This window comes from Thermobia domestica, chromosome 9, assembly GCF_964235325.1.
Source record: "Thermobia domestica chromosome 9, izTheDome1.hap1.1, whole genome shotgun sequence".
NCBI lineage: Eukaryota > Metazoa > Arthropoda > Insecta > Zygentoma > Lepismatidae > Thermobia > Thermobia domestica.
In genome coordinates, this window is record NC_137462.1 from 74,675,934 (window position 1) to 74,690,329 (window position 14,396).

The 14,396-nt window shown below is 36.7% G+C and overlaps 1 protein-coding gene across 1 annotated transcript in view; it reads left to right on the top strand.

Annotated features, from left to right (window-relative positions):
- LOC145694757 (uncharacterized) overlaps positions 1 to 14,396 on the top strand; it is a 49,318-nt gene that overhangs the window by 11,714 nt on the left and 23,208 nt on the right. The window contains exon 2 of the mRNA XM_081771367.1: positions 12,971 to 13,138. Within this exon, the coding sequence (XP_081627493.1) occupies positions 12,971 to 13,138 (168 nt within the window). The remainder of the gene's footprint in view (positions 1 to 12,970; positions 13,139 to 14,396) is intronic.

The following is a 14,396-nucleotide window of genomic DNA, read 5'->3' on the forward strand; positions in this document are numbered from 1 at the left end:
TGCTGATCGTACAGTACTTCTGCGGTGTACGTCTCTACCGTCCCTGATCTGTTCTTCATCAGCTGGGTACAGTCCATCATCTTGGTATTCGCTTGTGTATAGGAGCTTTCGGTATTGTCCGTTCACTCTAGGATGAAGGATTGTTTACAAACAGCAATTGTAGTGAGAGCATCAAAACTTTGCTTCTCAAACCTACATGGTTAATTCATGGTTGCCAAGCACATAAATCGTCAAACTGAATGTACACCTTGTCTCAAAAAGGTTGAGCGCATTCTTTATTGGTGTTTTGAGGCAAAAATTTTCTAAGTCCAGCTTCGGGTATCTTCGGGAAAAAGTAAGCCAGGTTCGAACCTCCAAGCCAGCCTTTGCAATCGGGAAGAAGTTTGCAGATGTGTTTTTCTTCTTTTAAATATAATAAGACTTGTTACCAAGTGTTTAAAAAAGCAACATTGATTGAAATACTTAATGATACAATATTTCGAAACCTTGCACATGCTTGTTTGTCATTTAGCTCTCTATACGTAATGGAGCATTTAAATACGTTAAAGAATCTTTCCATATGTAAAAGAATGCTCAAAGTTAAGAAATAGAACATAATTATCGCCTGAGTACTAAAATAAAAGTCAAAGTAGAACAGAAACAGCGTTTGTCATGGATATGAATGTCATAATTATCTTGAGATCCGTTATACATCGCTAGAAGCTTAGCTCTAGAAGTTCTTGTGTTAGCTCATTGGTAAGCTATCGGATTTCAAATCATAAGGTTGTGAGTTCGAATCCCATCTGGGTCAATACTTTTTTTAAAATTATATTTTCCGCAATGCATGAAAAATTATATAAAATAATTATATTAAAATACATAAGTTGTTTATATATAACATAACAATTGCAGAACATACTAATTATTATGTTTAAAATATAACATCTGAGATAATTTTCACAGTAGGTCGGTATTATATATGAGGATGTAAATACAAGTTAAGAAACTCGTTCAATAGCAATAAATAAATCATGTAGTGTATTTATTTGCAGCTATTTGTCATATAGAGAGTAATTCTCAACATTCATAATATAGAATGTCATTTATGTTCTTGAAAAGTTATTCGATGCATAAACAGAGGGTATAAACAGAGAATCCAAAGTCGGAACGCTCGCAAAAAAATTCATGAACCCCAAAGGTCACGTGAGCAGACTGGAATTGTCCTTATGAAGCATGCCACAGCAGAAAGTCTTTACATAGATTTTCAATTCAATTCCTGATATATGCTTTTGCAATGTGGAATTGGTGATGCCTTGAGTCGCCCTCTCTCGCTCGCTCGGTCGCTCACTCTCTCTCTATTTATACAGAATATAAAAGTGGATTTATGTGTGTGTTTCAACATAATTCTGATATATCTAGAGCAATTTTAACTATATTTCTTACAGTCTGGAAAAAGAGTACTGTCGGGATACATATCAAAAATGCTAGAAACGGGTCGATATTATTATTGAATCCATAGTTTCGTAGTCGCTTAGGTGAATAGCTCTACTTTCAATTCAAGTCCAATTAAGCTCCCATTAGCACCCAGGGTGGTTACGTAGCGACATAAAGATATCGAAATCAACCGATATTATAATCGAATCGTAAGTTTTCAGCGCCGCTAAGAGTGCAGCATTTCCCATTAGTCCACATTCATCCCATTGCCTAGAGGGCAACATATTTGCAGAGTGCAAATTTTAAAACTAGAATAATATTTTAATTTTTTCCGTATGAAAAGTTAAAAATCATGAGCAAATATACTATTTCACGAACAATCCTCTTTTACTATTCTAATATGTTTAATAATAGCGTAAGAAATGTAATAGTAATTCAGAACATGTTTCACAGTTGTTATTTTTTCTTACATAGTTGTAGCTGTAGCATGTAGTGAGTGAAATTTAACTGTAATAAATTCACTAATTAACCATATTCGAATTAAGTTTTACTTTTAAGTTCGGAATGAAGGGGCGGAGAAATATGGAGTTATTGGGGGCACCGAGCTTTTCTACATTTTACTTTCAAGATCTCCATTTTTCTTTTGTCATTTGTTCCTAATAAAAAAAGTTCAGTCACTTTTGGATTGTCATAGGATAGTAGGAGTTGGATTTTGGGATGCAGCCTGTGAGATTCTAGAGGAGCTAACTGCTTGAAAAAATATTTTTGAATCATCTGTAACATATGAAATAAGGATATGTATCATAAAAAATTGAAAGTAACTATGTCTGCGTAATCATCACGGTCAAATTGCAAAGTCAAATGAATTGACGTTTGGTATATAATCAGGCTCCAATCCCAACTGGGAAGTTATCATACGCGTGTCACTTTCATTATAATACATATCCTTAGGGGGAGTAGAAGTCCGAATTTTTGCGAAAAATTTAGTATCTCACAAGCCGTTCAACTGAGAGCTGAAATTCAGCATATAACTCTTTATTAAAAATAAAGAGAGTATGCCCTGGCATTTTTTAAAATTGTCTTTTATGAGCGGGGGGACGGGGGTGCATTTTCTATATATTGGAAATTGGTAGTGGGTTGATTTGTAAAAATAATCGAAAACGATTGATATTAGTTGAGAAAAAAATTGAGTAATGCAAACTAAAGTTCTTTTTGAATTTTATACCCACTGCTTTCTATTTATAATTGCTGAAGCTGGTGTTTAATATATGGAGCGTTCCGAGCATAAGGCAATCAAGCCATAAAGTTAGAGAAAAATGGCCATAAAATTTGTATTCTAAACTTAATTACATGGGCATTTCCAATTAGTACGGCATGCTTAATTATATAGAAAATTAGTTTCTCTCTCTTTTTTTTTTTTTTTTTTTTTTTTTTACGTTGGTCTACTTTTCCTTGATTCGAAACTTTTAAATTTCACCCTATTTTCTACTGAAATGTGTCTGTAAGGCAACAAAGAAATAATTACATATGATAAATTTAAATTCATTTTAATTCGGAAGATGAGAAACACTTTGCCATTATATATCGTAAAGGTCAGACCCACCAGTATTGTAACAAAGAGGTGCTTGAGCCAATGACGGTAGAAATTCAAACTCCGATAAGTGATAATTTCACAGTCTTGTTTTATTACAAGTGTAATCTCTTTAGTCAATGGGGGGCGCGGTGGCTCAGTGGTAGAGCGTTCACCTCTGGTGCTTGGGGTCTCGGGTTCAAACCCTGCTCCCGCCAAGTGAACTTTGTGGTGGACAAACACCGTGCTCGTGGGTTTTCTCGGGGTTCTCCCGTTTCCTCCCACTTTCTTCATTCCACCATTTCACCCATCTCTCATCATCACCGTCTCCTTTAGCCTAACCGGCATAACCGTGGGACGTAAAACTTAAAGATTTCATTTCATTTTTTTTCTTTAGTCAATGGAGAGCAGGACGTGGGTCATCGGTCAGAGTTGATGTCGATGGGTTTTGGTGGGTCGGAGTTGGTCGCAATGGTTCAGAGTGGTTCATAGTTGGTGGTGGGTCAGAGTGGATCACGATGGTTGATGGGTCAGAGTGGGCCAATGGGTCATTTGGGTGGTGGGTCATAGTGGGTCATGGTGGGTCGTGGATCAAATTTTCATTGACCCACACCATCTCTGGTTAAAATTGTACTAAAGATAAGAGGCACCGAAGATGCATGTCGGCTATTATGCTCAAATTTTGCGCATGGATAGTACTCCACCAGAAAGCAATAAATCTGAAACGGTTCAAGGTATGACCTCCTAGAACTCGAGATGTAGGGGTTTGTCTGATTGGCTAAATTAAGACGTCAATGATTTATCCTTCAACAACCAAGCTTTTTATGATCGTTTCCGTGGGGAAGTCAGAAGAACACGTGCCTAGTAATCGTAATATTGATAGTTCGCGTCCACCCCGGGGTATTTGTTTTGTGTTTTTTTGTTTCACCTAAATATAAAAAAATCACACATATAGGCATTTTAACATATTTTGGGAGAGTAATTTTGTGGTTCGTTGGCGTTTCATCGCGTCTCTGCCGCTGGTAGTAAAGTTTTCAAAATGGAACTTGGGCCATCACGGATCGTCGCTGCGGGGCCACCAATTTCTGGCGAGAGGTTAATAGTTGACCATCTGTAGTCCACCGACGCTTACAGCTTAGGGTAATGAACGATGTCCTTGCCTTGTAGACTTCATGACTACCGACGTCGGCAGTCAACTAGCTTTTAGTATTCCTTTACTAACCATCTATCGTTCATGTTTGTACACGGTGTTGTCATAATAATAATAATAATATTAATAATAATAATAATATTAATAATAATAATAATAATAATAATAATAATTATTATTATTATTATTATTATTATTATTATTATTATTATTTGTAGTAACAGTAGTATAATTGATGATAGAATAATTATTGTCTATGTATTGTCTAGGTAGGACTACACACAGGATTTGGCTCGTTTTGGTTCGACTTGACTCTAATCCGAGTCGAGTTGGAAGATATTTTTCGCGCCGAGTCCAAGAGTAGACCTCAAAGATGTCTGTTTCGAGTCGAGTCGAGTTTCAAAGAAAAGTCGTTCGTGCCCATCCCTACTAATGAGAGCTTAATCGGAGTTAAGCGAAATTGAAAGTCTCACTATTTATCTAAGCGACCCCGAAAACTATGAATCTAATATCGATCATTTTCTAGCAATCTTTTATATGTATCCCCCTCCCATTCACCATAGGTAACCCGACAGCACTCTTTTTGAAACTATAAGAAATGTGGTTAAAATTACTCTAGGCCAGTGGTTCTCAATCTAATTCCTATCACGATCCCCTTTTATCACACGCCCTTGCCAGCGACCCTTTTATAATTTGTTTTATAATAAGCTTGTGTGGGATTTTTAACATACCTATTTCTACAATAGTAGAATCCATTTTTTTGTTTATAGTGAACAGTGCCATGGAAAATCATTGCCCGGGGCGAGAGTATAGTACGATGTCACCGTATATATGAGTGACGTCGACAGACTAGCTACGAAGCGCCACCATGGTTGGCACGAAGCTCAATAACATTTTCAAAATAAACCCTACCTTTCCTTAATTTTGAGTACATTTTATTACGTTTTTCCTTCTATTTTACACATGTGCACATGCACTTTCCTAACTTGAGTAACACACTTCCTCCGAAATGTGTGGCCCCTCTTTTCGGCGCCCGGCACTGACAGTGGATACAGTAACTGTAATATCTATATTCCCAACGACGAAGGTGCTGGTTCAAGATGGATGTTAAACTCCTTCATTGAAGAGGCCATTAACGTATCCGATCTAAGCTCACAACTTCTTGACCAAATAATAGAATGATCATGCGACAAGTCTTTGCAACTGGTTTTCTGTAACGAAGACTTGGACAAGTTCTGCCTGATGAGGAGAGAAGAATATCCTGGTCTGGTGATTGCTGCTTTAAAAGTAATAATTCCATTTGCTATATCGTACTTGTGCGAAAGTGTTTTTTTTATGGTAAACATTAAAACAAAGATAAGAAATCGCTTATCAGTTGAAAACGGCTTGATAATATTCGTCATGAAGATTGAACCGGGCATTGCTGCACTAGTGAAATTACACCATGCTTAGGTATCTCATTAGGTTTTAATTTTAATTGTATTTCAATGTGCAGGTTTTGTTTCATGTGTATTTTTCTAGTATTTCTATATACAGTTCTCATTAGTTTTATATCATACCTCTTTGATTTAAATTCATTTTTAAACAACTCTACTAACTAACTAACTCTATGGCCTATGGAACCCGGAGGTTCAATGCCGCGTTCACAAAAGCTCTACACTGACTTCTATCCTTAGCCAATTGGATCCAGTTTCTACTTTGTATTCTTATCTCAGCGAGATCCATCTTAATATTGTCCTCCCATCTGCCCCTAGGTCTTCCTAATGGTCGTTTTCCGTTTGGTCTTCCAGTCAAGACTTTCAAAGCGTTTCTACTTTCTTCCATTCTAGCTACCTGACCTGCCCACCTAAGCCTCCTAGACTTGACGACCCTAACAATGTTGGGTAACCGTATAAATTAATAGTTCCTCGTTATGAAGTTTCCGCCATTCCCCATTCCCGTTCCTCTTGGGTCCGAATATTCGTCTAAGGATCTTGTTCTCAAATACTTTCAGTCTATGTTCTTCCCTCAGAGTAAGCGACCATGTTTCGCAACCATACAGAACAACAGGCATGATTCTCGTTTTGTATATTTTAAGCTTCAAATTTCTCGACAGAATTCGCGACGACAAGAGACTTTGAACCGAATAGTAACACGAATTCTACACCCTTTGAAAATGTTCAGTAGACTTGTTTTTTATTGTTCTTTACAGTGTGTATAAAAAATAAAAGTATGCCTATCAGAACAAAATTAAAAATAATATTTAAAAATAATTTCTGGTATTAGATTCTAACTATATTTATCTCTTCCGCCTATCTTCGCGATCCCCTAGGGGCCGCGACTCCCAGGTTGAGAAACCCTGCTCTAGGCATACATGAGTTATGATGGAACATACATACATACACTTTTATATGTATAAATGCAGATAAGAGAGAGTTGAGAGAGAGCGATTAAGGAATTACCGCTCTCAATCTCTTCACTTTACTTTTGCGATTCGTGAATTTCTTACGTGACAGTTTGGGGCTAGCTAGTTTTTTGTCTTGAACCACGATCCGATTTTCGCTATGCTCTACCTAAATGCTGTAATGCGAATATTGAGAAGTTATCTGCGATGAAAGTAGCTACAAATAAATATATTACATAACTTATTTATTGCTATTACACGATTTTTTAAATTTGTATTCAATATTCACACATAACACACCGACGTTCTGTGAATACCTCAGATGTTATATTTTAAAGATAAGAATTACTTATGTCGTGAAATGATATGAATATATATATATTCAACTGATATATACAACTGATGATATGAATATATATATTCAACTCATATATACAACTGATGATATGAAAATATATATACAACTGATGAATTGTAATGTAACTATTTTACATAATTTTCATGCATTGAGGAAAGTAGAATATCATAAAGGAATCTCACCTGAACGGGTATCGAACTCACGATTTAAACGCTCGGTGGTGTACCACTGAGCTAACATGACCGCTTTTCGGAATCTGCTTCTGAAATATAACTGAGCTCATACGTAAATGCTCTTTTCCGTATGGAAATCACAATGACGAAACGAGAGTGTGAATACATAGTCTCGGAATATTGTATCATTAAGTATTTCAATCAATGTTACTTTTTTCTACACTTAATACCATTTCAACATGTCTTATTATATTTAACAGAAGGAAAAACATATCTGTACATCTTTTCCCGATTACTAAGGTTGGCTTTGGAGGTTCGAACCAGCAGCTTTAGTTTACTGTTTTCCGAAGACACCCGAAGTTGCACTTCGAAAGTGTTCGTCTCAAAACAGCTATAATCATATCGCTCAATCTGTTTGGTATATGGTATATGTTTTTATACGTGTAAAGTCAGTATAACAATTCATTCTTTAAACAGCTTTTCGTATGTATTAATATTCCTTTATAAAAACTGTTTTTATTATTATTATTACGGCGCACCATTTTCAGATTTCTTTCGCGAGTCGTTGACCAAGTCGTTCGCCACCAGCGTTGCCAGACTCACAGCTCGGAATTATTCCAAAACCTGATCGAACTTATGCTAGATTCGGTCAAATTATGCTAGATCATCATAATTACTAATTCAGGAGTTTAAAAAAAAACAAAGTTGAGATACGATAACGTAACTTAAAATACACAGAGAGCAAGAATGCATGGATAGAACTCAATACTTCACGCACCAAAATTTTAACTCAACTAAATTACTGCAGTCGTTGCCAAACTCAATGGCGTATATATCGTATAAATGAATGCAAAGTTTTTGTTTACATATTTTGAAAGAAAATTACTACGCAGCATAAGCGGAGTTGGGAATCGTCTGCTGGGGGAGGGGGCAGATTTTTGATCGGTCTCGGAGCTGTCATTTCAGGAATAAATATGATCATGAAGTCAGAAGTAAAGATGTTGAAGTTGTCAAAAAGTTGGGGGGAGAATGGCCCCCATAGCTCCGCCCATGCCTCGGAGTTAAAGGATTAGAAAACCCTGGGTGGAGCCACAAAAAAAAAAAAAAAAAGCCCAAAGCCGTTCCGAACTTACTTAGGAAAATAAGACTGCCTGTGTGGTTTACCGAGTGTATGAATCAATGGAAGAGGATACATTTCTGCCGTTCTTTTTCTTCCCACGACCAACTTCTCCAGGTTTTACGGCTTTTTGATAACTTGCTGAAATTGTGCTAGATTTGGGCAGGATGCTAAAAGCAAGATGCTAGGTGCTAGAGACATGCAAATTATGCTAGATCTAGCATCATTATGCTAGATCTGGCAACGCTGTTCCCCACAATAGGCGTGTCGTGCAAGTAACCAATCACACGTCAGGTACTAGCTTTTACCTATTGCTTTCTTCTCACAGCTCAGAACATTGGTAACTATGGATAGACGTACAGCAGTAATTACTTTATGGGAGTTGGAAGGTTATTCTGCAACTGCAGCTAGCAGGCGAGTAGGTGTCCCGGCCTCTATAGGAAGGCAATGGATTCGGAAATATGGTGCTACAGGTCAGACTGGTAATTTACGATCTCCTGGTCGTCCGCATGTGTCAACCGAAGCCCAAGATGCGAGATTAGTAAACGAAGCCCGGTTAGACCCACTAAGGACGTCTAGACAGATAAGGGAAGCTTCTCTCTTTCCTGGTAGTAAGCATACAGCTTTGCGAAGGCTTCGTCATGCTGGGTTACGTGGCCGTGTTGCTGCCGTGAAGGGAAAACTCTCAGACGACCACAAAATTTACCGTCTCGCGTTTGCACAGGCGAATGTGGGTCTCAATTGGGAAAACGTAGTTTTCTCAGATGAATCCATATTTACAACATCAAAGGAGGGACGCCGTTTTGTGTATCGTCCGAGAGGCACCCGATATGACCATGGATATGTGGCTGCTTGCAATCGCAGTGGCCATGTATCTATTTTATGTTAGGGTTGGATTTCCAGTCGCGGAGCAGGACAGCTTCATAGAATTGAAGGATATCTGGACAATGCTCAGTACTTAGACATTATCAGTAATATCATGGTGCCATCTGTTTCAGCCTGATGGTGTAATTCAGTTCCAGCAATACCAGTCGCCAATACATAATTCCCGTGTGGTTCAGGAATGGTTCGCAGGGCACCCTGAGATTGATTTAATCGACTGGCCGCCTCGTGGAGCAGACCTCAATCTCATGGAAAATATGTGAGCAGAAGTGAAGCGTACTCTAAGGGAAAGTTGGCCTGAGACAGATCCACCAAGAACTCAGGATGACCTGTGGCATCTTGTTTCCGAAGCATGGCTGGAGGTAGGGGAAGGAGATAGATTTGTCACCCATGTAATAGATTCCATGCCCAGAAGAATGGAGCGTGTAATAAATTCAGAAGGGTCTTGGACACAATATTAGTATCCCCGCCTTAACTCCCGAAAACAGCCCTTTTCAGGGCTACCTAAACGCTTCTGAAAATATTTCTAGAAGTAAACCACTCCTTGTATCCGATTTCTGTGCAATCCTACTAACAAAAGAATGATAATTAGCTGTAGGCTTTGAACTCAAGACCTCCTCAGTGGCAAGTCCGTACTCTACCAGTGAGCTAACATGAACACGTAAACCTAACCTGAAGAAACACGACTTTCAATTTCTGGTATTCGATGACAATGATGCTCATATACTTTGCAAATGTTGTATTCAACTTGGGATATTCCGCAACACACACACACACATAAACAAAGCGAAAGAGAGAGAGAGAGAGATGAATACACAAAAGCATATTCAACGTATTCGAATGAGACTCTAAGTAACGACATTCCGTTCTAAAGAGAATTTGTGTTTCTTCCCGTGACGTTAAGGGGATCGGGAAAAGCTATGTGTCTTGAAGCAGGATAGGACTTTGGATACTTTGTTTATACACTTTCTATATCCGTAGGAATATACTGTATTTCACGAATATAAATAACATACTGTAATGAGAATATTGAGAAGTTAAATCTGTATGACAAATAGCTGCAAATAAATACACTACATAACTTATTTATTGCTATTAAACGATTTTCCTAACTTGTATTTAACATTCTCATATATAATAACGACCTACTGTGAAAATTCTCTCAGATGTTATATTTTAAACATAATAATTACTATGTTCTGCAATTATTATGTTATATATAAACAACTTATGTATTTTAATGTAATTATTTTATATAATTTTTCATGCATTGCGGAAAATATAATTTAAAAAAAAGTATTGATCCAGATGGGATTCGAACTCACAACCTTATAATTTGAAATCCGATAGCTTACCAATGAGCTAACACAAGAACTTCTAGAGCTAAGCTTCTAGCGATGTATAACGGATCTCAAGATAATTATGACATTCATATCCATGACAAACGCTGTTTCTGTTCTACTTTGACTTTTATTTTAGTACTCAGGCGATAATTATGTTCTATTTCTTAACTTTGAGCATTCTTTTACATATGGAAAGATTCTTTAACGTATTTAAATGCTCCATTACGTATAGAGAGCTAAATGACAAACAAGCATGTGCAAGGTTTCGAAATATTGTATCATTAAGTATTTCAATCAATGTTGCTTTTTTAAACACTTGGTAACAAGTCTTATTATATTTAAAAGAAGAAAAACACATCTGCAAACTTTTTCCCGATTGCAAAGGCTGGCTTGGAGGTTCGAACCTGGCTTATTTTTTCCCGAAGATACCCGAAGCTGAACTTAGAAAATTTTTGCCTCAAAACACCAATAAAGAATGCGCTCAACCTTTTTGAGACAAGGTGTACCTACTTCTGCACTGTCATCGATCAATTATTATTATTACATAAATTGTTATTTTTGAGATGATTGAGACATTAACGTTATGACACATCGATTTAATTATGATGTAAAACATCTTACATATAATGCTCATTCAATTTTGTACAATTGTTCTTGTTCGGAAGTGTGCGAAAGCCATGTACGCCTGGCAATATTGGGAGGTTGCAGTTTGTGTTGAAAACAATAAACAGAGAGAGCAAAAGACCGTTAGGTTCGCTGGACAGCGTTGTTTTCATTATAAGGCGACAGAAACGTATTGTACTGATTGTAAACAGGGACTGGGAATTTCGATGCGAGTGTGGGTGGAAATATTCTCGCCACATAGGCCTATAGGCCTATGGAATGCTTCGATTTAAGCCATATTTTAGTTGAAGAAAAAGAAGGAAATTGCTGTGGGCAAGGTCGGGGCTATAAGGGAGATGATTGAATAGTTCCCATCGAAATCTTTGAATTATCTTAACAATACGAGCAGCTGTGTGTAGGTGGGCGTTGTCATGAATCAGAAGAATTCCGGAGCGTAGCATTCCTCTTGACCGATTTTAGATGGCACGTCGAAGGTTATTCAGTTTGGCAATGCATATCTGCCGTAATTGAGGAGTTTGTTGCAATAAGGGCGTAAGTCTGAAACATGCAGTTGGAGAAACACGATGTTGAAAATTTAAGTAGTTTTTTTCTTTTTTCTTTTTCTTTTTCTTTCTTTTTTTTCTTTTTTTTTTTGTTCTTACATAAAACAATGTAATATCCAGCATTTTATTCCGATATTGAATTGAAATGTTACCAGGAAGCTAAACAAGTATGGCAAAAGCCACAAATGCGTTTGATGCAAAAAGGTGTAAACTCGCTTCGCCCTTATTACATTAAACTCCTCAATTGTCCAAAAATTCAACCAGGATCACACTCTTTCGGTCCTAAAACACAGTTGCCATGATTTTGTGAACTGAGATGTTTGTTTGAATGTCTTCGCTTTAGAAGAACTTGAGTGCCGCCAATGCATTGACTGCTGCTTCGACTCCCCAGTGGCATACGATATTCAGGTTTTATCTTCCGTCACTATGTGAGAAAAGAAATCTTTGCTCTTTGTGAACGTCTATCAGCATTTTTATTACCCACCTCACACACAGTTTCTAATAACCCGGCTTGTCAGTCATAATTCGATGCACTGTTTTCACACACACTTCTGGAAACTCTTTGGCGAGTTCAGCTATTGTGAACCAGCGATTGGATCCCACTTTCTCATTAGCACGTTCTACCAGATCGTGCGTCTGAACACTAGAGGCCTTTCGCTACGCTTATTATCATCAACATTTGAACGCCCTTCCCGAAATTATTTGCATCATTACCTGACCTTCCTTTCACTCATTACTGTCGGTCGAAAATGGCACACAATTTCCGATGAATGCCGACTGCATTCAAAAAACCTATCACAGATCTCACTTCACATTTGGCTGGATTTGGTATTACAGGAGCCATTTCACCTTACTCCTACTTGCACATACGAAAGTTCACTGTTGCAATTAGAACATGCTTCTGCGCATTCTCAGGTTCATCAGTATTGCCAGCCTCAGTAAAAGAATATCATCCCTTTCTTCGACATACATTTATGTTTGTATCTAGGGTGTGTTATAAATACCTATATGAGTCTACAACCTCTATGGGTGATATGATCCACAATTTATCTAAGAAACAACTGATATTTGTACAGAAACCGGAAACCTGTATTTTATTAAGTTGAGATCTGACATTTTGAGCTAATCAAATACGACTAGGGCTCGTAATCTGTGAAGGAAACTCTAAAATTTTAATTAACAGAGGAAGGTCTTTGCAAGCGAAATATTTTTGCTGGATTTCTGACGCCTCTATCCCAAATACCGAACAAGTACAAGCACTTTCTAGTCTCTTCTAATAAATTGGGCTTTGCTTGAATAGTTTTCTGATCTTATTACCAGTTTACTTTGTTGCTGGTTATGAACTTTCATTTGTGAATTAGTGTTTGTTTTCCAGTAATAAATAAATAAATATAATGTTATGTTTCTTGTTACAGATGAAGATCGTGAAAAAGAAGATTCGGGGAAACAAACTATAGATGCCAGTTTACTTCCCAATTATTCATTGTTTGTATTTTTGGTGACGTCATTAGTTGTGCGTCTGGGTGCAGTGACAAGTTCTTGGTGGTTGCTTCATCCAGAAGAGTTGCATTCCACGTGGGAAGGTAAAAGCACTAGAAATATATCTAAAAACTTCGTTAATGGAATTTATGAAAAACCAAGATGTTTTAAGGTCGTTCTTTGATTTTTTTATTTATTTTAGCTCCTCTTCCCCCCCAAAAAAACACGGAATAAATAAATAAATAACATAATTTTTAGTGTATATGAATACCTAGTATACTAAACGCCGAGAACCAATCAATTATGCGTTTATTAATTTCCCGTTGAAGTGATCACAGTAACATTTGTAGGGCTACATGGGTAGTGTTGTAAATAGAAAAAAAACCTTTCGTATTTTTCAGAAATGTACGTTTTTTTAGAAAAAAAATTGCCTCTCGTTTTTTCTCTAAATTTCGTTTTTTTTTTTTTCAAATAGTCATTTGTAATGCATCTTACGTCTATTTAAGTATGAAATATTTTTATGTAGGTGTAATCACCATAAAATGCAACATAAATTAAACGCTAGATACTGATACGCTACAACTATTTTACAATTTACATGAATACCATACCTATTAACAATTCGGGTTTCAGCATTTTTCATGAATATCAACTAAGAAATAAAAGTAGAAATGGACTCTTTTTTCGTCAAAGCAGGCCTCTAATAAGTACGAAAATAATGTCACGAACAGTATAAAATTCAAATAACTTGTCTAAAGGTAAAAACCAATACTAATTTGCCTAATAGTATTTTTGTAAATATCATATATAAATAACTTGTAATTAGATATATATGATATGCAGAGCCGGCTCTACCATACATGCAACACGTGCATTTCCATGGAGCGGCAAGTTTGGAGAGCTGGGCAAAATCTGTCTTAAGTATATTATTTAAATTAAATATTTCTTGGAAACAGACTTTATGATGATGGTAGTTACATTTACTAAGCTGACCCTCTATTTGAATACTACATTCATAAATTATATTTAGGTTGCATTAGCTCAGGGTCACATGGACAATGCTAAAGCAAATGGTCGAATATTGTTGTCAAATGCAAGAATTCAATTCTCGAATAGTACTGAATATCTCTTCCATTTAGTAAGTTATCACAGTTTTGATATGAAACTAGTCTTTTTTTGTCAGAAACAAGTTCCTTATCACTGAAGATAGAAACAAGTTTTTTTTAAAAAAAAAAATGTTAGAAGATGTAGAAGAAAAATCAAGAAACAAAGATAAAAGAGCTAGTTGCACTGGAATTGCAAACTTATACATTGAGATTAAAGCTCGATATTGAATTCTATAAAAAGGATTACCATCTTTCC